The sequence below is a fragment of the Phodopus roborovskii genome, unplaced genomic scaffold (assembly GCF_943737965.1).
Source record: "Phodopus roborovskii unplaced genomic scaffold, PHOROB, whole genome shotgun sequence".
Lineage (NCBI taxonomy): Eukaryota > Metazoa > Chordata > Mammalia > Rodentia > Cricetidae > Phodopus > Phodopus roborovskii.
Window position 1 is genome coordinate 16276338 of NW_026126460.1, and position 25608 is coordinate 16301945.

At 38.3% G+C, this 25608-nt stretch overlaps 1 protein-coding gene across 1 annotated transcript in view; it reads left to right on the forward strand.

Annotated features, from left to right (window-relative positions):
* The first annotated feature begins 4012 nt into the window (after nucleotides 1-4012).
* Nucleotides 4013-25608, forward strand: part of Spag16 (sperm associated antigen 16) — a 766492-nt gene continuing 744896 nt past the window's right edge. The window contains exons 1-3 of the mRNA XM_051190419.1: nucleotides 4013-4151; nucleotides 19474-19520; nucleotides 20477-20572. Coding sequence (XP_051046376.1) covers nucleotides 4031-4151; nucleotides 19474-19520; nucleotides 20477-20572 — 264 coding nt within the window. The 5' untranslated portion in view covers nucleotides 4013-4030. The remainder of the gene's footprint in view (nucleotides 4152-19473; nucleotides 19521-20476; nucleotides 20573-25608) is intronic.

Genomic DNA, 25608 nt, shown 5'->3' on the forward strand with positions numbered 1-25608 from the left:
GGCTGTCCTCTCATCTCTCATTTATTTGTTAAAACATTTACTAATAATAGCATGGGCTCAGATATTAATTTTGAACTTCGGCTTATATTCCAACACTATTTTTATAACTTTAACAGTTGGCCTGGCTTTGCCCATTATAGCTCCTTCAATGGATGACTGTATCCTTCTGATATAGCCCCATCATTGTAATTTGTTTTCTTTTTATCAGGACAGACTTTTTTCCCTTTACTCTCTAGTACTGTAAATTTTCCTCAGAGTCCTATTGTACCTTCCTGGGCAAGGCCAAGAATCAGCTATTTTTCCAAGGAAGCCCTCATTCCTTTTAATTTGAAAGTACTAGAAACCAAGAATTATATTGGGAACCAGAGTTTTTTGCTGAAGGCAAAAGAGAAGAGACGTTCTTTTGGGCTGTGCTTGTGTCACGTATTTCTCACCACAGAGAACTGACTGACTATTGGAATTACACATTGAAAGAATATGGGAGGAATGTGTTTTCAAATGGATGCTAGTGCAAAAAGGAAAAATATGTCTCGTGGTTGGAGAAAATTATAATTCTTCAGCACAATTGCTACTATTTCTATGAATTCAGAAATCCTAAACCTGACTACCACTTACTGTGAAGTTTTGAGTGAAAATAAGAAAGCTTCTGGTATAGAAAGGTGCATCAATAAATGGCTCGGGCTGTATTGGTAGCAAATGGATGCCATTATCTTTGATAATTGAATTGTACTTTGCAACATATTTGCATGTGGGTATTTTCTCCTTTGAAACCATACACATGCAGAGTGTACTCATTGCCAGATTGCTTTCTGGTTTTGCTTTTAAAAATAATTTCACTTTTGCATAAATGGAGCATTTAGGCTGGGAGGAGATTACATTTGTTGTCCTTTGTAATTGTTGCTTCATCTTGACTGTCTCTGCTGTTTTCTTTGTTTACCTCTTTTGGGAACATAGTCAAAGCAAAAAGCAGTTCCCTGCTCATTCATCAAAATGCTAAGGCTTTTTTTTTTTCATCCCCACTTTAAGAAAGCATGTAAAATATACCAAAAAAAGAAAAAAAAAAAAAGACCATCTATTAGGTAAAAATATATCATACTTCAAACCACTATTGTAATCTAAAGTTGGTGTGTGTGTGTGTGTGTGTGTGTGTGTGTGTGTTCATTTGGTAAGGTTTTCCCACCCCCTTTAAATTAAAGCAGTGTCTAAAGACTAGCAGTTCCAGAACACAGCAAGGCAGTGTTCAGATGGATTCTTTGCAAAGACATAGGATTTGTAAGAGAGTAACAGCCATCACAGGTTCCTTCTTTTTCTAAAACCTGAAAGCATTACTTTTTTGTTTGATAATATTTTTTAAATCAAATTGTTCTTTAAAACATTATTTATCAAGTGTAGATATCTAAGAGCTGACAGAAACCCTAAAACTTCTTTTAATTAGAATTTTTTGAGACATTAATGATCAGGTCTCTGGAACATACTTTCAATTGTAATAGGTACCACATCTTGGGTGAGTTTAAAAATTGAAATCTATTACACGGACATAAATGGATTAGTAACTCAATTAATACCTTGGTTATTTGGAAGCCCGACACAATGAGATTCACATATTTTCTTTTTAGGGGTGTAAAGTACCTCTTTTTCATTTCTAGACCTTTTGACAAGTATCTCTGACTACTCTATCTTATACAGTTAATACTGGTTATATGTTGTATTTCATGATTCTGTTAACCTATTTCTTATATTCAAATGCTATTTCTAGAATGATTGTGCTTTACCATATAACAATTCCCATGTCTTAAACTCTTTACAATTTTCAATTTGGGCTCTGCACAGTCACAATATTTTAAGCAAATTTTATTTACATTACTTGTAGAAAATATCTGATATATCAGAAATGCTCATAAGAATTCTCTCTCCCTCCCTCCCTCCCTCCCTCCCTCCCTCCCCCCTCCCTCCCTCCCTCCCTCCCTCCCTCTCTCTCTCTCTCTCTCTCTCTCTCTCTCTCTCTCTCTCTCCAAGTTTTCTCTCTGTAATAGCTCTGGCTGTCCTGAAACTCACTCTGTAGGCAAGGCTGGCCTGGAACACATAGAGATCCATCTGCCTCTGCCTCCCAAGTGCTGGGAAAGAACTTTTTATATATTTTACTTTTTATTTTTTCCACTTAACTCTTTGTAGAGAGATTTGAAAAGTCTTTATAAGAGAACAGTGTAGTTCAGGGAGCTTAATTTACCTAAGACAATGAGGAAGGTCTTAGCTATCAAGCTGTCTGTGGAAAAGGACACACTCCATTCAAAGACAACAGAAACTTTGTAGCAGATAAAATAAACTAAACATTAGAAGCTCCAAGAGACTGTCCTCTACAGATCTCACATTTCTGCTTGCTCTTCTAGGCATCAACAGTGTATGGTCATGGCTACTGCTTACCCAGGTCCCTTTTCAGGGCTCAGTTTACTGCTAAACATCTTGGTAGCTGAAGCCATGCTTCCTTTGAAATGACAAGACAGACTCAAGGGATCCCCCCCCCCTTTTTTTCAGAATTTCTCTCCTATATTTTCAGTTCCACACATTTAATGAATAATAAATGTTTAGTGTGAGACAATGACAGCAGCTTGAACTGTTTTGTTATCATTGTGTCCTGTATACTAAAACTCAGAACCAAGACAAACATATTTAATAGAAATAGGTCATATTTCTTAGTGTTGTATGCTCTGAATGGATTCCTAATGCTTTGTTGACTTATAGCTAATAGCAACTATTTGAGGCAGGTGACATTACTCTCAGCTTCCAAGTGAGGAAGTGAGGAGACTGAGGTGTGGCCATAGCTAAGTCATGATGGAAATTGGCTGTCGGTTAGTTCTGGCTTCCAACACTGGAGTTCTCAACTCTTAGGAAGTTATCAATCCCTTTCTTCTTTCTTTCATTTTTCTCTACCTCCCTCCCTCCCTCCTTCCCTCTCTCCCTCTTTCCCTCCCTCCCGTCTTTCTTTCTTTCTTTCTTTCTTTCTTTCTTTCTTTCTTTCAAATGGGAACTTTTCTATAGTTACCAACTGGATTCATCAAGATGATTAATCTGAAAAGAAGAGGGGGGTCTTAAAGATGCTTATTTACATATACCATACATCATATAAAGATGCATACACACACCATATAAACACGAAGGCATTCCGGTCACTGCAATAAGGCATATGACTGGACAAATCAGTTAATCCTCTCCCTCCCTTCCCTCCCCTCTGTATCTTCTCTGGTTTCCCCAATCATCTCTCCTCCCACTTCCTCCCTGCCCTCTTCCCTCAGAGGAAGCACTTAAGTACATTCCCTAGCTCAAGTATCATGTTAAACTTTATGTTAGGGTCATAGGTAGCTCATAATTTTTTATGAACGTGGGTTTACCTCAGGAAAAAAAAATCAATGCTATAATTTGATGCGACTGGGACTATTCCAAACCCGTGCGTATGAAGCCAAGTCCAAACAGATGTCCACATAAACGAATTAAAAGATCGCTGGAAAGGGTGTGATACAGGTGAGTCCCTCATTCCTCATTGCTAAGGGTCTGAGGGGCATTTGGCAGCTCCTCGGTCGGCCAATAATGGCTTCTAGAACTTTTCCTTTGTAAGTTTGTCCCCTCTCCCCACCGCTAGAGACATTTGGGCTTCCCTACACATCTAAAAATTGAAGGCTGATATTTGGCACGTGAGAAACAAGAGAAAAAGAAGGCAATGAAGAAACGGAAGCAAGGAAGAACGGCGTCGAAGCAAAAGAGCAAACCAAGCAAAACCAAAAACCTAAACAAGTGGCCCGGGTGAAAAATGCGATCTAAGCCCCTGGTCAGTGGCATCGCCTCTCCTCCTAGGCCAGCTGCGCGGGGGCGTCTGGGGTAGCTAGGCAACGCGTTGCCGTGGTGACTGCGGACGCGCAGAGGGCTCTGGCTCTGGCCCTCGCCCTCAGGTTACTCGCCAGTCGTGGGCGAAGGGTCCCGAGATCTCGCGAGAGTTGCTAGGCCGGTCCGTGGGGCGCCGTGGGGCTCGGTTGCAGGGATGGCTGCTCCGCCTGGGGTGCCGCCGCTGCGGGTGCTGGAGGAGGCGCTGGGCATTGGCTTGTCGCCCGCGGGCGACGCGGCAGAGGCGGTGGCCGCCGAGGGCGCCTACTACCTGGAGCGTATCCTTCTGGTGACTGACGGGGCCGGCGGGGGGCTCCCGCCCCACCTGGTGCAGTGACGGTGGGAGGCCCAGGGGGAGCCGCCCGCCGAAGCCATTCGAGGAGCGGAGGTCCATCTGTCCATCTGTGGCCCTGAGCGTGGGGAAGCCTTCCAGGACCGAGGACCTGTAGGATTGAGGGCTGTTGTTGACATCCAGGTGCCCCACGGAACTGATTCAACTCTCATATCATTTAGTGGTTGTCCTAAAAAAAAAAAAAAAAAAAAAAAAAAAAAAAAAAAAATCCTCAGAATACCTTCCCAGTAACTTCCATCATTAACAGAGATTTAGGGACACCTGTGCCTCTGGGCTTTAAAGACTGAAGTCCAGACAGCACCCAGGGTCTTGCACTGGGTCCACTTGTGCAGTCCTAAATAATTTGCCCCTTCTCCAGTATTTTTTTTTTTTTTTTTTTTTTTTGGTTTGGCAATTTAGTAATAGCACTGATTAAATACCACCCCTCACCCGAACTGAGCTACTAAATGTGGGTGGAATGAGGTGACAAATGTATGGAAGAAAGCAACATCGTGGTGAGCAGTTATGAGTGGAGGTGCCAGAAAAATTTGGATAATTTTATGCCTATAATTAGATTCACTAATGTTTGCAAGGCCTCAGATTTGTAAGGCAGTGTTTGTAAGAGCCATATAACTTTTTTCTTTTAGCAGATAAAAGAAAGATGGCAAAGGCAGTAAAAAAAAAATCTCCCTTAATTCATTTGTAGTTATAATCCCTTGTGTCTTCAAGGAATTATTGGTAGCAAGATCTTATAGATCCATTTTGAGAGCTTAGTAGGCTCAGCTACATATCCATATTTTAGTGAGTCACGCAGAAGTAAGTGAAAGTGTTAAAGAACTCTGAATCTTGAAATCAATTTGAGTAAAATATGCGGGTGCCTTAGTGTTGTAATTGAGTCATTATAACCTGTTTTCATTGCTCAAACAGGTTATTTGTTCAAGAATGTTCCCTGTAAAGTTAAGAAATAGTAATAATTCAAATTATAATTTCTGAATTCATCTGCACCGAGTATAAGGTTTTCCAGTGGCCTTCCAACAAAACATTTATGAAATTGTTGTTGGCATGAAAATGATTTCTCTGTGCATAGTTTAGTAATTAACATGAGACTAATAGTTTGATAACATTTTAAAGATATATTTGTAAAATAAATACAGAATTCTTACACAGTGAAACTTTAAACAAGAAAGTCAGAGTAATGGGATTTACCAGAAGAGCACTGAATTAAAACTGCAACATGCTTCAGTTTACACTTTTTCCATACAATATGTGTCCATCATGTTTATCTACTTTCCCAACTTCTCTCAGATCCTGACAATCTCCATCCCCACCTCGTTTCATAGTGAATCAAAAACAAAAATAAGAAAACCCACAAAAAGTTAAAAAGTGACAAAAATGCCAAAACCAAAATGAAGCAAAATGTCTCCAAAGATACCTTTGAATTCATTTCATGTTTTCCAGCTACTCTAGGCCATTAGGCCTGATCTGGGATGTGGTTTTACCCAGTGAAACCATTGAAGTAAAAAGACCTTTCTCTTGCCAACCCATGTCAGTTGCAGTTGCTTTTCTGTTAGGCCGGGGTCCCTACGTCTACTTTTTCCTACCTGTCTGGTTTAAGCTATAAGGTCTTGTGTGGCCTGCCACACTCTTTGTGAGTTCCTATGTCACACACAGACCTTACAAAAAATGTTGTAAGTCACCCTTGCAAATGTAAACAAATCTAGTTTTCAGGGTTTTATTATCAAATTTGTTAATTATGTAGCTCTTTCATGTTTCAAACGAAGGATAGCCAGGGGATAGTGAAGTCAAACATTTAACTAGTTGATTTTGCTGCATTCAGTGCTTAGGGAAGAGCTTTAGTCATGGGAGAGGCTTTAACTATTAGTCAAAATGAAGCTTGAGGATTAATTGTGAATACCAATTATCCTTGTATCCCTGGGCTCTCTTCATGTGCGTAATTAGGAGTTGACAGTATAATGTTATTTGACATTGTTTTGGAAGGCAATTATGATAGTTGCCGAAGTGAGACATCTTGGGTTTAAAGTCTATAGCTCTCAGGCTCCTTCAGAGGCTAAATAGAAATTATAGTATGCATACGTGAAACAGCTCCAGTGTCCTTTACCTTGCCTATATGTGTAATTACTTTTAATTTCTTGTATTTTGCCCAGATTTCTACTATAGTTCATGTCATACTCCTGGCACTAGGCTTTTGGAAGAGGTTTAGTTGAATTCTCCAGGAAATCTTCTGCCGCTCTTCCTAAACATCCAGTCATTAGTGTCATAATTTCATTTGTTTTGCTAGATAATTTATATCAGCTTGATACAAGCTAAAGTCATCAGAGAGGAGGGGACCTCAATTAAGAGAATGTTTTCATATAAGACAGGATTTCTCTGTATTGCTTTGGAGCCTGTCTTGGAACTAGCTCTGTAGACCAGGCTGGTCTTGAACTCACAGAGATCTTTCTGCCTCTGCCTCCCAAGTAATGGGATTAAAGGTGTGTGCCCTACTGGGCAGCCTGTTTCTAAATTTGTAAAATGGTCTGCTCTGAAACCTTTTATAACTATAAAATATATTTGTGAAACACTGAATAAATTGCTATTTTCTCAGTTAACGTTCTTCCAATTATCATCAGAAAGCTTGTTTTTAGATGCTAGACTTTCCCACATATAGTCAATTAAAAAGATTTGACAACCTAAGTGTAGACTCTAGACCAACAGCCATATTACTAAACCCAGAATGTTCAGTATTACATGCATTATTATCATGGTCTGTTTAGAGAGAACAACTATTTTGCTCTGTGTCTTGTAGTTCATGTTAGCTTTAATGAATCAAACATGAAACTTTAAAAGATGAGTTTAATGCAGTCAATCCAGATGAGCACTTGTTTCTTTGTGGCTAACAAGTTCCCAAGATGCTACAGGTCTGAAGACTATAATTGGAGCAGTGAACTTATAGACAAATATCTTGACTTAGGGCCATTACATTTTCAGCTACTGCTGGGCATGCTGGCACATGCCCACAATCCCAGCCCACAGAATGCTGAATAAAGCAGGGGGCATTGGCAGTTCCAGGCCAGCTGAAGCTACATACTGAGGCTCTGTTTCAAAAACAAAACAAAACAAAATGTTCAGAGAGAAAAATGGTGTATAGAGCCCCTGCCTTTGTGTTCCTTGCTTACAAATTAGAAAGAACCACGTAGTACCACCCACCATGAGAACTATGCATTTCCCATGTTGACTGGCAGTTATTTCAGCTTTGAACAGAAGCTATGCTATAGCTACCTCATACCAGAGTCGTCAGTAGCTTTCTATTCTTGCCAACTCTATTGAGTTGGTAGTAGCTTTGTGCATATGGTGCTGATAATTCAGAGGACTCATGAAGACTTGTTGCTAAAGACTGCCAGAAGTAAACAACACTGAGAATGTGATAACAGGCATGCCAATTATTTGTCATCTCTCTTTCTTTCTCTCCATATACATAATACATATTTTATTTCTGCTGGTATTCCTAACAGAGGGAAGATGATACTGATATTTGGTATTTAGAGTTCCTTTCCAGTTTGATAAATAAAATGTTAATGAGGGGGGATCCAGGCTAGTGTGTGTGTGTGTGTGTGTGTGTGTGTGTGTGTGTGTGTGAGTGAGTGTACATTGACTCTGAGAAGATGTCAATGACTACGAAGTGATTTCTGTCTACAGTTCTGGGAAATCATGAGTTTAATTAGCGATATCTTATTCTGGTACTAAACATGCTGCTGGCCCGAACCCCTACCTATGAGTGTGGCAGTGGAAGGGTCTTGTAAATGAAGAAGTTTGTTTACTGCTCATAACTGCAAATTGTTCATTGATCCATTTGCAACATACTTGTAACCCATTCTGGCCATCATTTCTGTTGTTAGTCCAGCTGAAATGTTCCTCAGAGACATCTGGTTGTGAAGTTTTGTCTGCTGTGGTACTGTGATAGTGTCAGTGTTCCATAGCATTTTCAATGCATGCATGGCCTGTCTTCTAAAGGGGTCCACAATGTCAGGATCTAGGGCTGACTCTCCTGCTACAGAGATTAGCACTTGCATTTAGAGACTAGTCATGACGACTAAGTATCACTGTGAAATCCTGACTTCCCTAGATTTCTCCTAGAAATATGAAGAGGTGGCAGAGTGGGAGCTGCAGGCTCTGCCTGGACTGCAGCTGTAAAATGTAGGATCTGGCTGAAAGTGGGAGACGGCATGGATGTAGGTAGGAAGGGAAAGACATCCATAGAAAGGACAAGAGCAAGAACAGGCTACAGAATAAGGCTCTGCAGATGCAGGGGTACAGAAAGCAGGAGCTGGAGCTAAGGGCAAAAGGAGAGGTGGAAATGAGATTTGGGTCTTGAGTGCAACATTACTGTTTTGACAGTCTTTGGGAGAGCAGTGCACAGAGAGTTGGTAGAAATATTTGAACTGTTCAGAGCCAGCTGGGCATTGTTAAAATAATTTTGAGTCTAAATGCTCACTTATTTTTCCCGTTGGAAAACAGCTGCACATGCAAATCGTGAAGAGCTCAACTGTATGAATTAATTGTATGGGTGTTCCCAGCACACAGGCTCTCCTGAGAGACTAAGTCACAGGTGAGACAGTTACGCAGTGGCAGTGGGAGCAGAGGAAAGTTAGTTTTCCCCTTCAGACAGCTGTCCATGACATGTCCATTTCTTCCCTTGCAAGATTGCTCTCCAGAGAAATGTTTCCCCAGTTTTTTGTTTTTGTTTTCTTTTCTTTTTTTTTTTTTTCAGGTGATGCTCCCTTATATTCTTCTTCATTTCTCAGGCTGTCCAAAAATTCTGGGGTGGGGGGGGGAGAATCAGTATCTGAATACAGTGCATTCTCTTTATGAGAACCTTTGCGCCTTTAGAAGCAGAAAACAATTTCATGTGGTACACAGGTTATCTGTCCTCATTGAAAGGATCAGGAATTAGCATCTGGTTACAAACCCATCTTTACCCCAAGGTTAGAGCCTAGCCTGTGGCTTCAAGTTTAACTCTTCCAGATCCTCAGGGGGTAGTGCACTACTGTGTATTTCTGTTTCCCTTTCTCCTCCAATTTCAGATGTACCGTGTTCTGTGTTTCCAGTGACATGCCCATTTGTAAGTAGCCACAGAATCATTTAGTATTAGCTTGTGCATTTGGCAGTGTGTTGCTAGCTATCTAGACACCAGCTGCTTGCAAATATCCACACCATAGTAGAGCTGCTTTTTCAAGAACACTACACCACCACGTTAGACATGAGTTGCTCTGGGAAGCTCTTCTGTACAGATCTTGTTGTGGGTGCTTAAAGATATCAATCAGAGTGTAGCTGCTACTCTTTTGCTGTTTTGTTCTGTATATGATCTTTCTTCTTACTAATCCTTTGGCCTTGGTTAAGTTAATGATCAGCTCTATAGCCTCTAGCTATTTTATACTTCTTTCTCCTCTGTGGTCTTCAAATTGAGCTATTTAAATGATTTTTGTTTAGCTCCTGATAAGGAGCCACTGAGGTTTGTAAAACAAATATATTTACCTAGGATATTGAAAACTAATTTTTGTATTTATATTATCTAAGATGTTAGTAAACTCCATATTCTTAGTGTGTCAAAGTAGAAATAGTATGACAGAAAATGATTGGCATTGAATTCAAGAAACTGGTCTTTATCACTTATAGCCATGTGATTCCCTATGAAATCTCTTAATTTCTATTTTGTAATTTCTAATCTTAGATATGACTGGGACTTTTAATCTCAAAAGATCATTTTTGAAAGTAAACCGTGCTTTAGTCCATGGGAAACCCTTCCATACTTTATTAAATGGTATTTTTTCACATACTCTGGTTTTTTGATTGTGAGAAAGCAATATGTTGTTCATGATTTAAAGTTATTGCTTAGAACATTTGCTGGATAGGACTTCAAGTGTTGCCTGATATTGCCAGTGCTCTGAGGACAAATCACATTTTCATCTCTGTATCCCCATGTTAGCAACCCACCTGTCTGCTGTATCTATTCCTCACATAGACAGTATGTGCTCATTTGTAATTTTTAAAGTCTGTGCAGAGGATTTTAGAATATTTACTTCGTTTTGGGATTTATCGTGAGCAAGTGGGAAGAACAACATTATTTTCTGGAGACCTAGTGACAAAAGACTGCTGTTGAAATCACCTTCAATTAGCTAGTTCTCAGAAGAGGCTAATGCCCTTCAGTTGAGTCCTGGGAAATTTTATTTAAGTAATGAAAAATGTATCAGAAAATGCAAATCCAGAACTGGAAGGAAACTTTGAATGGCTTGTATTTATCCTTTCATCTTGACCAATTAGGAAAGATTTCTCCATAGATGCTTACCTCTTCCTAGAGTAAGGAAAGGAATAATAATAACGACAATAATAAACAGTTGTACAGCATTTACTGTAACCCAGGGACCATTCTAAATGATTTCCTCACAAAGATCCTCTTCTAGGTCTCTTGAGAGCATACAAGGTAGGTTGCAAGCTGGGCAATCCCTAACATGATAAGTAATGGCCCTGCCTTCTGGAATTCAAGTTCTATTTTTGGTTTCTGGGGACAGATCTCAGGACCTCATGCATGCTTGGTGAGTGTTGTCCCACTAAGCTGCACCTCTAGCAGGTCGTTCCCCTTCGATAGTCCTCATATACTAAACTTACTGGCCCTGCCTATACAGCCTTTAAGATATCGAGCTTGTGGCTTGAGGCTTATATAAGAGCTGTTGTGACTTTCTTATCCTAGCTGGCTAATTCTGAAGTAACCATAGCTACTATGTTGAAGGATGCTCAAGCAGTCTGTGGAGAAAACCACATAAAGATTGACGGAAGCTTTCATCCAACAGTGAGACAATGTCCGTCAGCTCTCCTATAAGTACATGCCACTGCCTTAGCTCAGGTTTTAGATGACTGCCTCCTGTCACCTTGACTGTGACACCATGGTAAATCCTCAGACTCATCCAGCTAAGTAGCTAATGTATTCTTGGCCTTTAGAAACTATGACATAACAAATGTTAATTGTTCCTTTTGCATGCGCTATTGAAACATGATTGAAAATATAAATTACATATATTCAAGCTGTACAGTGTAAAACTTTGGTACATATCTAGGGAGTTGTGAAATGATTGCACAGAAGAGAAATTAATGCATCTGGTCATTTGAATAACAATAATGTCCCCATGGGCTCACGTATTGGAACCTTTCTTCTCCAGCTGAAGGCACTGTTTAGGGAGGCCTAGAAAGTGAGTCTTTTTGGAGCTCCTTTTGGAGGAGCTTTGAAAGTTTAAAGACTCCCACCATTTCCAGATGTTCTCGTGGTTCAAGATGTGAATTCAAGCATCCTGCCCCAGTCTCTATGCCTTTTTACTGCCTTCTCTTTGCCTTTATGGACTTTAACCCTCTGCAATTGCCAGACAAAGTAAATGATTTCTTTTATAAGTTGCCTTGGTCATGATGTTTTATCATAGTGACACAAAAGTAACTAATACAAAGTATTTGCCTTATATAGTTACATTTTAAAAAATGCCTGTTGTAGTTAACAGGCACAATAATTTGTCTCATGATGCTTTATACATGCATATCATGTATCTTGCTTTATAATCCTTTTTGTATAACCCTCTGTTGTTCCATCATCCCACCCCCACTAATCTCCCTTTATACTGTCTACTTTGGCATCATGTATATATGAATATATTCGTATAATATATTTGTGGATTTCTCACATGAGAGAAAATATGCAGCATTTGTCCTTCAGAGTCTCTTGTACTTAATATGATGATCTTCAGTTCCATTTTCCCACAAATGATGTATTTTCTTCTTTATACCTTAACAGAATTCCATTGTGCTTATATATGAGCCACATTTCCTTTATCAGTTCATGTTAATGGACATCTAAGCTGCTCCTGTATTTGGCTGTTGTGGAAAGAGATGCAGTGAACATGGCATATAGGAATTTCTGTGTATGCTGACTTTGGTCCCAGGTGTGGTCAGCTGGATCATGTGTTAGCTCCCATTTTCCTTTCTTTGAGGAACTCTTCATTTGGTGTAGTGAAACGACTGGAAATCTATGCTCTTTGAAAATGTCGAGTATATGACACATTATTGTCACTTGGCCACAATGCTGTGCACTAGGCTTCCAGAACTTGCTCACTTCATAATTGGAAATGTAATCTCTTTGATCAACATCTCCCTCTTTTCTTCACCCTTAACCTGAGGTGATTACCTTCTACTGTCTGTTTCTTTAAGTTGAGCCACTTGTACTTTCCAGATATAAGTAAGATTCTATGTGTTTCTGATTTAGTTTTGCTTGGTTAATAAGCAGTGCTTGCTTACTGTTCTCTTAAGCCATATGTTATTGTAAGTTTGTTATGCAGTAGTAAATAATAATCACAGATTTTGGTAACTGAGGTGCTAATCTAAAAAAAAATATTTCTGAATTATCAGAGTGGCTGTGAACTTGGGATAACACAAATAATCAGATGACTTTAAGTTGGTGAAAGAAAAGTTAATGTAAAGATATGTCTGCCAGCAGCTTGGTGCTTCTTAAGAAGCAGCTGTCAAGGTGTTACAGGAGAAAGAAGAAACTCCTATTGGGAATTGTTTCGCATCAATAGATAGCTAACACAAGTAGTTTTGTTTAGCCTTGGAGTATTTAATGTGGATACATTGAAGTTATGAAACAGATTCCAAGCATGCACTTTTTTGGCAGTTTTTTTTTAATATTTCAACTAGTTATTTTTAAGCCCAATTATTTTCTACCACATTGTTGGGAGAAACCCTCGTGCTTGACCACAGAATACTGACTGGAAAGGAACTTGTATCTGGGTATTGGTCATAGGTGAATTCAGATTAAATATCTCATGTGAGTAGTAGGAATAGGCAGACAGTGAAGAATGATTGGCTATTACAGAACTGAGTATTAAGAATGTACTTAGAAGCTTAGAATCCCTTGAGAGACAAGTGGTAAACACTTGCCCAGCACAGAAATCCATGAAGATTGTGGAGAGGCTGTGCAACATCACAAAGCCTGAATCTGGGGCTGATTCCCAACTATGGTCCAAGGTCTTTAAAGTTGTGTCTTTGATTTTTGACTTGCAAAAGGGAGATGATAGTTCCAGACTCATAACAGGATGAAGAGTAAATGTCTTAGTATGTGGGAAATAGGTAGGTCTGTGCCTAGTTCTTATTAAATACTGTGTGCTATTTATTCTTGCTGCAAATAACAGAACTTGTCATGTGTATGCTAACATTTAAGACATAAAATAGTTAATACAACCAGCAGCAAAATTAAAGTGGACTAACCTCATCTTTGATTTTTAATAATCATTACTATATATTCAATGTCTGATTCATAGTATTTAGCTTAATATGTCATTTCAGAGTAATTCTAAAAAAAGTAAGCAACCAACCAAACAACTAAAAAAAAAAAAAAAAGCTCCTAAAGCTATTATGCTTATTAATTATTATGTTAAAATGTAATGTTATGTTAAAATTTAAATTTGTTAGTAGATTAATAAAGCTTTTAAAGGTCTCACAGCAGCAGTTCAAGAACTCCTTGTTGTTGGAATCACTTTTTATAATTTCATATTTTGGACATTCATAAAATATTGAATTATGATTGCTGTTAGTTTGTATATGCTAAAAATTAGAGAAACTTTACTACAAGTAGAACTTAATTGGAAACCTAGATGTATTTCAAAAGTAGAGATTTAAGTTTTATTCATGGAAACATCAAAATGGCCCCATTAGCCAGTCAGCAGGTAAGACCCCTGCTGGCAGGCTGCTCTATTCAGCTACCCCACTCTGCTCCAAAATCCAATCATCCCCCCACAGCATCAGTTGTCCCTGGAGGCACAGACACCACCTGCACCTATTGGACCAAGAGTCCTCCCACCCCCAGGCACAGACACTGCTTGCATTAATTGGACAAAGAGTCCCTCTGAGGCACCGGCACCACCTGCACTGAGTTTGGGAGATGGTCACAAAAATACATTCTGCAACATAAAGAGCAATATGGCACCACCTAGTGGTTCTACAACAGCAAGACCTGAACATCCCAATACAGAAGAAGCTGAAGAAAATGACCTTAAAAAATAACTTTATGAAGATGACAGAGGACCTTAAAGAGGAAATGAAAAAAAATCTCTTAAAGAAATCACGGAAAAGACAAAAAATTGGAATAAACATATAAATCTCTTAAAGAAAGCCAAGAAAGCTAAGAAGAAACACTCAAACAGGTGAAGGAAACAATTCAAAGTTTGAAATAGAGGCAATAAAGAAAACAAAAACTGAGGAAATTCTGGAAATGGAAAATCTGGATAGACGAAGCCAGTATAAACAACAGAATACAAGAGATGGAAGAGAGTATCATCTCTGGCATTGAAGATGTGATGGAGGAAATAGAGTCTTTGGTCAAAGAAAACATTAAAGCCAACAAAGTCATAACACAAAATGTCCAGGAAATCTGAGACACCATGAAAAGACCGAACTTAAATAATAGGGATAGAAGAAGGAGAAGAATACCAGCTCAAAGGCACAGAAAATATATGCAACAAAATCATAGAAGAAAACTTATCCAACCTAAAGAAGGAAAGATGAAGAATTTGGAGAAATCTTACCCTAGCAACTTAACAGCATACCTGAAAATTCTAGAACAAAAAGAAACAAAACTCACTCAGGAGGAGCAGATGGCAGGAAATAATCAAATTGAGGACTGAAATCAATAATATAGAAACAAAGAGAACAATACAAATAATCAATGAAACAGTTGGCTCTTTGAGAAAATTAACAAGATAGACAAATCCTTATCAAAACTAACTAAAAGGTAGAGAGCATATTCAAATTAACAAAATCATAAATGAAAAGGGTAACATAAAAACAGATATTGAAGAAATCCAGAGAATCATTATCATACTTCAAAAATATACTCCACAAAATTAGAAAATGTAAAAGAAATGGATAATTTTCCAGATAGGTACCACACATCAAAATTAAATCATCAATTTAAATAGACCTACAATCCCTAAGGAAATAGAAGCAGTCATTAAACACCCCTTCCCCCCAAAATCCCAGGGCCAGATGGTTTCAGCACAGAATTCTAACAGATTTTCACAAAAGATCTAATACCTTTTCCACACAAGAGAAACAGAAGGAACATTGCCAAGCTCTTTTTATGAGGCTAGAGTTATCCTGATACTCAAATCACACAAAGATGCAATGAGCAAGTGAGAGAGAGAGAGAGAGAGAGAAAGAGAGAGAAAATCTTCCTCATGAACACTGATGCAAAAATACTCAATAAAATACTGGCAAAATGAATTTTAAGAACACATCAAAAATTCATCAAGTAGGTTTCATCCCAAAGATGCAAGGATGGTTCAACATAGGAAAATCTGTCAATGTTGTCCACCATATAAACAAACCAAAATTAAAAAAATACCCCAAATGATCATCTCATTAGATGCTGAAAAAGCCTTTGACAAAAATACACTTCTTCAGGATAAGGATCTTGAAGAGATCTGGGATAGAAGGAAGATACCTAAACATAATAATGGCAATTTACAGCAAGCCGGCAGCCAATATCAAATTTAGTGGAGAGAAAGTCAAAGCAATTCCACTAAAATTAGGAATAAGACAAGACTGTCCACTCTTTCCAATCTATTCAATATGGTACTGGAAGTTTTAGCTAGAGCAGTAAGACAACAGAAGGAGATCAAGGAGATACAAATTGGAATGGAATAAATCAAACTTTTGCTATTTGCAGATGTTATGATAGTGACCCCAAAACGTCTACCAGGGAACTTCTACAGCTGATAAGCACCTTCAGAAATGTAGCAGGACAGAAGATTAACTCAAAAAATTAGTAGTCCTCCTATATACAAATGATAAATGGGCCAAAAAAGAAATAAGGGAAATATCACTCTTTACACTAGCCACAAATGATATAAAAAATATCTTGGGGTAACTAACAAAATGAGTGAAAGTTCTGTATGACAAGAACTTTTAAGTCTTTGAAGAAAAATTTAAGAAGATACCAGAATATGGAAAGATCTCTCATACTCGTTGATAGGTAGGAGCTACATAGTAAAAATGACAGTCTTACTAAAAGCAATCTACAGATTCAAAGCAATCTCTATCAAAATACCAACACTATTCTTCACCGACCTTGAAAGAATAAAACTCAACTTCATATGGATAACTAAAACAATCCTGTACAATAGAGGAACTTCCAGAGACATCCCCATCCTTGACTTCAAGCTCAACTATAGAGCTGTAGTAATAAAAACAGCTTGGTATTGGCATAGAAACAGACATGTGAACCAATGGAATTGAATAGAAGACCCTAATATTAATCCACACACCTATGAACACCTGATATTTGACTAAGAAGCCAAAACTGCACAATGGGGAAAAAGCATCTTCAACAAATGATGTTGTCATAATGATATCAACATGTAGAAGAATACAAATAGATCACTATCTATTGCCATGCATAACACTCAAGTCCAAGTGGATCAAAGACCTCAACATAAATCCAAGTACACTGTACCCTACAGAAGAGAAAATGGGAAGTAGCCTTGAATGCACTGGCACAGGAGACTGCTCCCTAAATATAACACCGGTAGCACAGACAATGAGAGCAAAAATCAATAAATGGGACCTCCTGAAACTGAAAATCCTCTGTAAGACAAAGGACACAGTAAATAAGAGAAAATGGCATCCTACAGAATGGGAAAAGATCTTCACCAACCCCACATCTGACAGAGGGCTGATCTCCAAAATATATAAAGAAGTCAAGAAACTAAACATCAAAACACTAAATAAACTTACTAAATATGGGGAACCGATCTAAATATAAAATTCTCAACAGAAGAATCTCAAATGGCTGACAGACATTTAAGGAATTGCTCAACATCCTTAGTCATCAGGGCAATGCAAATGAAAGCAACTCTAAAATACCATCTTACACTTGTCAGAATGGCTAAGATCAAAAACACTAATGACATCTTATGCTGGAGGGGATGTGGGGTAAGGGGAACACTCCTCCATTGTTGATGGGAGTGCAAACTTGTACAGCATCTTTGAAAATCAGTATGGCAGTTTCTCAGAAAATTGGGAAATTTACCTAGCATCACCATTCTTGGGAATATAGTAAAAGGTTGCTCAAAACAAAACACAGGAACACTTGCTCACCTATGTTCATAGCAGCATTGTTCATAATATCTTGAACCTGGAAACAACATAGATTCCCCTCAACTGAAAAATGGATAAAGAAAATGTGACTCAGTTGTAAAATAAAATGACATCATGAAGCTTGCAGGCAATGGAGAGAACTAGAAAAAGATCATCCTAAGGTAACCCAGATGCAGAAAGACAAAAACAGTATGTACTCACTCATAAGTGGATACTAGATTTAAGCAGAGGATAACCAGATTGCGATCCAGGGCTCCAGAGAAGTTAGGTAACAAGGATGACCCTAAGAAGGATACATGGATTGCTCCAGGAAGGAGAAATAGAAAAGATCTTTTTGGTAACCTGGGGGCAGAGGGAAGCCGTAGTTGGGAGGGGACTGGGGATAAGAACATGAGGGAAACAGATGGTTGGCTTGGGGGGAGAGATGGAATGTGATAGCTATCCTGATAGAGAGAGCCATTGTGGAGTTAGTGAAAAACCTGGTGCTAGGGAAATTCCCAGGAATCCACAAGGATGGCCCCTGCTAAAACTCCTAGCAATAATGGTGTGTGTGCCTGAATTGATTTTTTTCTTATAATTAGATTATCATAGAACCTTCCTCTAGAAACTGATGGATGTAGATGCAGAGATCCATATCCAGCCACCAGGCAGGGAGTCCAGTTAAAGAGGGGGAGGAGGGATTATATGAGCAAGGGGCAGGGGAGGTCAAGATCATGGTGGGGAAAGCCACAGAAACAGCTGACCAGAGGTCATGAGAGCTAAGGGACTCTAGACAAACAGCTGGGGAGATTGTATGGGACCGAACTATGCCTTCTGTATGTGGGTGACAGATGAGTCCCCTGGCAGTGGGACCAAGATCTATCCCTGGTGCATGGGCTGGCTTTTTGGAGCCCGATCCCTATGGTAGGATGCTGTGCTCAGCCAAGTTACAGGGAGGAGGGGCTTGGTCCTGCCTTAAATTGATGTACCAGACTTTGTTGACTCCCCAAGAAAGGTGTTACCCTTTCTGAGGAGTGGATGGGAGATGGGGTGGGGAGGGATGGAGGAGCAGCAGGAGGGGTTGAGTGAGGGGGAACTATGGTTGGTATGTAAAATACATAAAAAATTAAAGTAAAAAATTGATATGTATTTACTTAAAAAAAAGATTTACTTACTTATTACGTACACAATGTTTTGCCTATATGTTTTCCTGCACACCAGAAGAGGGCACCAGATCTTATTACAGATGGTTGGGAGCCGTCATGTGATTGCTTAGAATTGAACTCAGGACTCCTGGAAGAGCAGCTGGTGCTCTTAACCTCTGAGCCATCTCTACAGCTCTGTGTTTACTTATTTCTTATTGGTATATCTAGCGTGTTTTCCACGTACAATACTTTAACCAAATAGTCCTGTGACATTATGAATATATAGAAGATTTTGAAAATTCTGTTTTGCTTTAGATAATTAGAAAAACATACTATTTTCGTATTTATCTTTATGTGAATGCATGCACACGTGTGTGCAAATGTGTTTCTGTCTGTGTGTGTTCCCGTGTGTAACTTCAAAATTATTCATGCTATGTTATAGAGATCTGAGAATAACTTCAGTGTTTTTCCCCACTTTCCATAATTTTGGAGAGGGTGATAATTGTTCACTGCGTTTCTGCTGGCTAGCTGGCCTTCCAGCCTCCTGGCCGGTCTGCTTTTATGTGGGTTCTGAGTCTTTGATCTTGGGTTCTCATGCTTGTGTGAGAGTCAGTCTACCTACTGAGTTCTCATCCAGCCTTTGTAATTCGCACGATCTTAATGATATTCTGCAGTTTTGTAAATATTCTTAAAATCAAACTAGGAGTTACTAGATGATATTCAAACAATCAGATGAGTGTAGTTTTTCATGGACTTAATGGTATAAAATACTAGTTGAAGTAATTTATATCAAATTGTAGGCTTTATGGAGAAAAAAGTTTGAAAAGTAAATTACATGTATTTACAAATTGCATATTGAGGTAATTAGATCTAATACTGTATTTGAAGTCAAGTAATTTTGACATAGTAACATTATTTCACTTTTTTTTTTTTTATTTAACTTGACAAATCACTCAGAGGTCACTATAACCGAAGCTTCTGAAGATGACTGTGAATATGAAGAGGTAACTTGTTAATTTTACATCACTGTAGTCATTCATCTGAAGGGTTTGTATTATTTTCTGGAACATAAAAGGGCTTTATTAAGATAAACTATGTTTTGAACAGAACACGACTATTGTCTATTATGAGTAGTTGGGAAAATGCTATTTAAACATTTACACTGGGTGGGACATCTGCCTGTTTTGGTTCCCCCATCACTGTTTAGGATCAGTTCCTGTCACCTCCCTTGTCTGTGGCCTTAGATGGTCTATATAGGACCTTTCCCATCATCCAGTTTGCTGTTGACAGGGATTCCAGATTGCCAGCACCAGTTGGAGCTCAGGCCTCTGCTTTCTTCTGTCCTAATTTTAGTCCTTTAAAACATACTCTTGTCTCTGAATTTTCTTTTAATTCATTATTTCTGAGACTTGGATGTAAAATCTCATTTAGATATTAGAAAGTGAGCAAAACTGTGGAAGTGAGCCTGGCCTCACTTAACAGACAAGAAATTTGTTAGTTACACAGACTTAGTTCATCTTTAGAAGCATACAGTGTCCTACATGGAGTGCATTTCTTGGAAGCCTTAGTGTAGGAAGAAATCTTGTAAACTTTACTTGCTCAGTGCAAGAGACCACGTGACACTTGCCCAATATTGTACCCTGTTTCAGCTATTATTTACCCATTGTCATATACTATAGTTCAAAAATTGGTCTTGAAAACTCCATAAATTAAGAATAAGTTTTAAATGACTTTATTGATAGGATCATCATGTTAATATTATTGTGATTACTAGTCTCTTATTGTAACTTTATAAGTTAAACTTTATTGTATGTTTATATGGGAACAATGCTATATGTAAGGTTGAAAACTAACCACAATTTTAAGCATCTGCAAGCATGTCTGAGAATGTATCCTTCATATATGCAGGGACTGCTCTATGATACTTGACAGTTCTACCTATTCTTCTGTCCTTGTCTAGATACCAGATGACAATTTCAGCATTCCAGAAGGAGAAGAAGATCTGGCAAAAGCAATTCACATGGTTCAAGAGCAGGCTGCAGATGTTCAGATTCTGGTGAGGATTTTGTGCACTACTCTAGCTTGTAGTTTAACAGCAATACTTTTTATATGAAGCTTGAAAGTAACTTAACTCCAAATTATGAACAGAACACTATAATTTGGTATATCTTCTCACTTCTATTAATTTTCATAAAATACTTAAAGTAAGCTTATTTATTCTTTACAATGTTATTCTCCACACAATGTCTACACTTATATGACATTCCAACAAATGATAGCTTCCCTGAGAACTGATTAGTACAATAAGAATTAAACAAAAATTATTCAACACTGTTGTTGAATGGATCAGCTACAGATTATGTAGTAGGCTTTATAAGTATTTTGTAGCTTTGTTTTCCTGAAAGTATCCAGCCTATGTGGAATACTTAACATTTCATGACACTTTCTTTTCTAGGACATGAATTAATTTTGTTAAGAATAAAATAAGAACTTATATGTGATTATCATACAAATTAAACTAAATAAGACTCTTGACATCTTTATAACATTGAAAAGAATAATAAACTGACCATAATTTATTGATAAAATATAATTTCACACTAACATTAATTTAAAATAATGTTTTTATTTAGTTGGAAGCTTGGCTTCTTCAGTGCAAGATGGTCTGTTAGACTTTGCCCTTCTTATACTCTGTTTCTGTCTATATTTAGTGAACTTTTTTTTTTTCTCAGAATCTATTGAATTTTCCAATTGCCTATATATTTAACAGTTGAAAAAAATGAAAGGAAGATTTCGTGATTCACAGTTGTTTAGATTCTGTTATGAGTGCAATGATCTAGTGCATAATTTTGTAATGTATTTTGTAATAAAGTCAGTGGATAAGTTCCTTCTAGGAGACACAACTTCTACATAGACCTAGTTTGTTGGATAGCTCAATGCTGGGATGTATATGGAAAAAATACAGCCTTTTGGATAAAGTAACAAAGCATGTTTATTCACTGATCATCTTTACTCTTAATTTATTATTTTGATAATAGATATCATGGTTTGAACTCTGAATAAAATGCATCTGAATTATATTTACAGTGATTTTTGAGGGCATGGCCTAGTTAGTAATGTTACTTTGATCTAATTTAGTTATACTTCATACTATAGTCTTTTCCAAGAGTTAGCATAAATAGCTACAGATATGTATCTATGAGTATATGTAGTCATGGACACATGTATTTCTCTGTGTATATTCCTTGGAGATAGTCGTTTTATAATTTTATAAAAGAAAAGGTTTGCTTACAATTAAGTTAACTTTCCTTTTCTAAAGTGAGTTTTCTTTTAAGTTTACTATTATAATTTTTGAAAGTTTTAGTTCCTTTGATTCTTCTTTATTTTGCTACCTTTTGTAGTGCTAATATATCTATAATGAGTTTCAATTTTTATAAAATTTGAACTTTAATTTTTAAAGATTAAAATAACAATCAAATTTCTGACATTTTGAGCTTCATTTTCTCTTTACGTTTCCTCCTTCTCTAAAACATTCAGTAGAATAAAGTCATCTTTTGAGAATGTGTATGTATTTTTGAGACATCTAATTGATTACTAACACAAGCCACAGCGTTGCGTGCTATCAGTTCCCGGGGTGTAATGGAGATGGACAGTGCACTCTTCTCACTTGGTTTTAATTCTATTTTGGAAAGTGAATTTACTGGTCTACAGAGTGAGTTCCGGGCAGCCAGAGCTACATAGTGAGACCCTATCTGCAAGAAGATTACCCCCTACCAAAAAGTTATTTATTGTAACTAATTGTGGTGGCTTACAATGATAGGTTATGGTGAAAAGGCAGAGGCAGAGGGTCATGAGTTGGAAACCAGCCTGGGCTACATTATAAAAAAATGTTTGAGCATAATTATTTTAAGACAAGTATGTGGATTTCAATTTGTCATATAACTCTAGTTATAACTCACATAAACAGTCTCTCTGAAGTTTCCTTAATTTCCCCTCTTAAAATGTTTCCAAATGAAGATTCAACTTTATCTCTATTTTTTAAAATATTTTTTAAATCAATTCATTGAGAATTTCATACCATACATCCCAATCCCACTCATTTTCCAGTCCTTCCACATCAACCCTCCACTATTTTAGCCTTCTCACCCCCAAAATTAAAAAAAAAAAAAAAAATGCTTGTCTATCTTTCCTGTCTTGCCATCACATTTTCTTTCATTGTAGTGGCCTTGGGAGTTGCATTGTGTCACATAGTATACCCTTTTGCCCAAACAACTTTACTTGCAAACATTAATTGCACTGAATTGTTGGCTTCTGGTACACCGTTAATACTAGATTTTCATCGAAACTTCTCTCAGATGTCCTGCTGTTGCCCAGAGTCATGGAGATCCCGTAGCTATGGTTCCACAGGACTGGTCCCTTCATGAACTCCAGGTGGTCCTAGATGGATAGATATTGGGGTGGGACAACTCAAAGCCCTAGATGTGGGGCTGGGTGGTAGCTAAGTTGGTCAGTCCCAGCCTCCACCAGAACTATACCCTCAGGTGAGGGTCAGGGCCAGCACTCCCTCATGTGGGGGCAAGCTGTTTAGTTATGGCTACCAGTAATGGTGAGAGGGGAGTTCCCCAGGGCCATTGAGGGTTAGGGCTAGTATTCCTGGGAGTGGAGAGGAGCAGGTCTCCTTTTTAGCAGCCCAGTGGGCCAGCTCCCCCATTGCCCCTAGTGGTAATATGGGCAAGTACATCATCAAAGACCCCAGCTGCAGTTGGGCTATGGACCCATACATAACTCCTTGCCTCAGCTCAGGCTTGGGTGTTACCACAGTCACGGGGGGCAGTGCAGAACACTCAGATTAGTTTGTTCCTGGTGGCAGCATGGCTCTTAGATCTCTACATGGTCTCGGGTGGTGGCCCAGACCTCAGGCATCTGTATGGCCTTTGATAGTAAGAGAGGCCATGGACATCAACACAGACCTTGGCTGCAGAGGCCACAGACCCAGACATGGCTCATGGCAGTGGCAGAGGCCAGGAAGTCACATGGCACCAGGTGGCAGCATAGGCAACCCTGTCAGTCTGTTCCTCACTGTTGCCACACCTTTAGTCTTTAGTCCTGCCTCTCTCCACAGCTCCAGAACCCCTCCACTTCTCTCCCAGCTCTCCACCACATACCCGTTTCTCATAGCGGTACCTGCCCAGGCTCTGAGGGCCTTGCTGACTTCCTATATGCCAAGGTCTTGAGGGGGCTTGTATTTTTTATTTTTTTAAATCCTCAATTCTCTAGCCTTTTACCTACCTTTGATTTTTATTATGCTTCAGGCTAGTTTACCAAGCATATCTAAATCTACCTTTATTTTCATTAGGCTTTTGGGTTCATGTGAGTAGACTAGATTATTTTGGGATAATTTAGCAGTCTATAGCCCTTCCTGAGGTTTGGGAGCTATGTATATACACACGCTGTAGAAGCCTCATAGGCATTTTTAGAAACTACAGATAATGCCCTCCCTTTAGTTTGCTTTACTACCCTTTCCAGTTTTCCTGATTCTTTCTCTCATTCATCTTTTATAAACATAACTTTATACATTTATCAAATAAAAAGACAAATAAAGCATTTATTATTACATAACTAATGGTTATTTTCAGAAATAATATTGAGCCCTTACCTAGCAATTATACAGTTTTTCTGTTCTAGTAAATGTTATACCACAACGACATGACCTCAGTCACACTGTCCTTCGCTCCTTCTGTATCTCCAATGACATTAATTATGGAGGGTCAAACATTGTTGTATAATGTTTAAAAATAGTTTTAGGAAGGATAGTCTGAGTGATTGGTTTACACTGTGTAGATTTAAAATAATTTGCTTTAAGAATGATTTAATTTTAATTATGTGTGTGCATGGGTCTGTGTGGGTATGTGCACATGAGTACATGTACCTGCAGATGCCAGAAAAAGACATGGGTCTCTTGGAACTGGAGTTACAGGTAAGCCATTCCACATGGGTACTGGGAATAGAACTTGGGTCCTCTGGTAGAGTAGCAAGTACCCTTTCAGCCATCTTTTTTGCCCTTGTCAGAAATTTTTGTGGGTGTCAAATTTTACCTGAATTTCCAACTTTTTAAAAATGTCAAAGCAACTAGTAGGACTAACTATCTATGTTCAATTTTGCACAGGACTTTTGGAAAGGACTGTCTGAGATATGGCCATACTCTTCCTGGATGCATTTCTCTGTAATCATCCTGTACATTCTGTATGACATTTCCAGCTAAGAAAGAGAAGTAGGAAATAAGTCTACTACAGCAGTGCATTTACATACAATGTTAGCTTTTTTTTTTTTTTGCCATGGTGACAGAAGCTTGATGCAAATAACTTATGGGGGGAAAAACTTTCTTTTGCTTAGTATTTTAGAGGTGTCAGCCAAACATGTAAGGGAAGGCATGGTAAAGTAGCTCACGTTATGGTGAGAAGGAAGCAGAGTGGAGTCATAGTTGCAAGGGGACAGGGATCTCCAGATACTGCTTCTGGTGACCTCTGGCCTCAATTCAGTTTCTGGCTTCCAAAGTACCACCTCCTCTCAACTACTTATGGCTTTATTCCATCAATGAATTAAACCATTTATCAGGCCAGAGACCTCATGAAATTACTATCTGGAAACACCCTCATGAATATAACTAGAGGTATGATTTGCTATCTTCACCCCCTTCTCATTCTAACCAAGTTTACAACCAAGAATAAAAACCACACTACCCAATGCAGTTTTGTGTGCTTTTTATCTACTTCTATTTGTTATTTGCTTACATCCCAAATTTGTCCCTCAAGAAAATTAAAATTGTGGGCCATGAATACTTGAAGTATTGATAGTAACTACTAGGCTGTCCCATGCAGTGTGAAAGTCATCATGGACAGCATGGTGACAAATGGCCATGGTTATGCTCTAAGTCCCTATCAAGTTGATAGACTCATTTACTTCCATTATTATGGAATCATAGTTCTTGCTCTTTCTGCCACACATTGTTCTTTCTATCATACATTCATTGTCCCTGCTTTAGTATTTCTAAAACACAAGGTACCAAAATTGTTGTGTTATTTAATAATATTT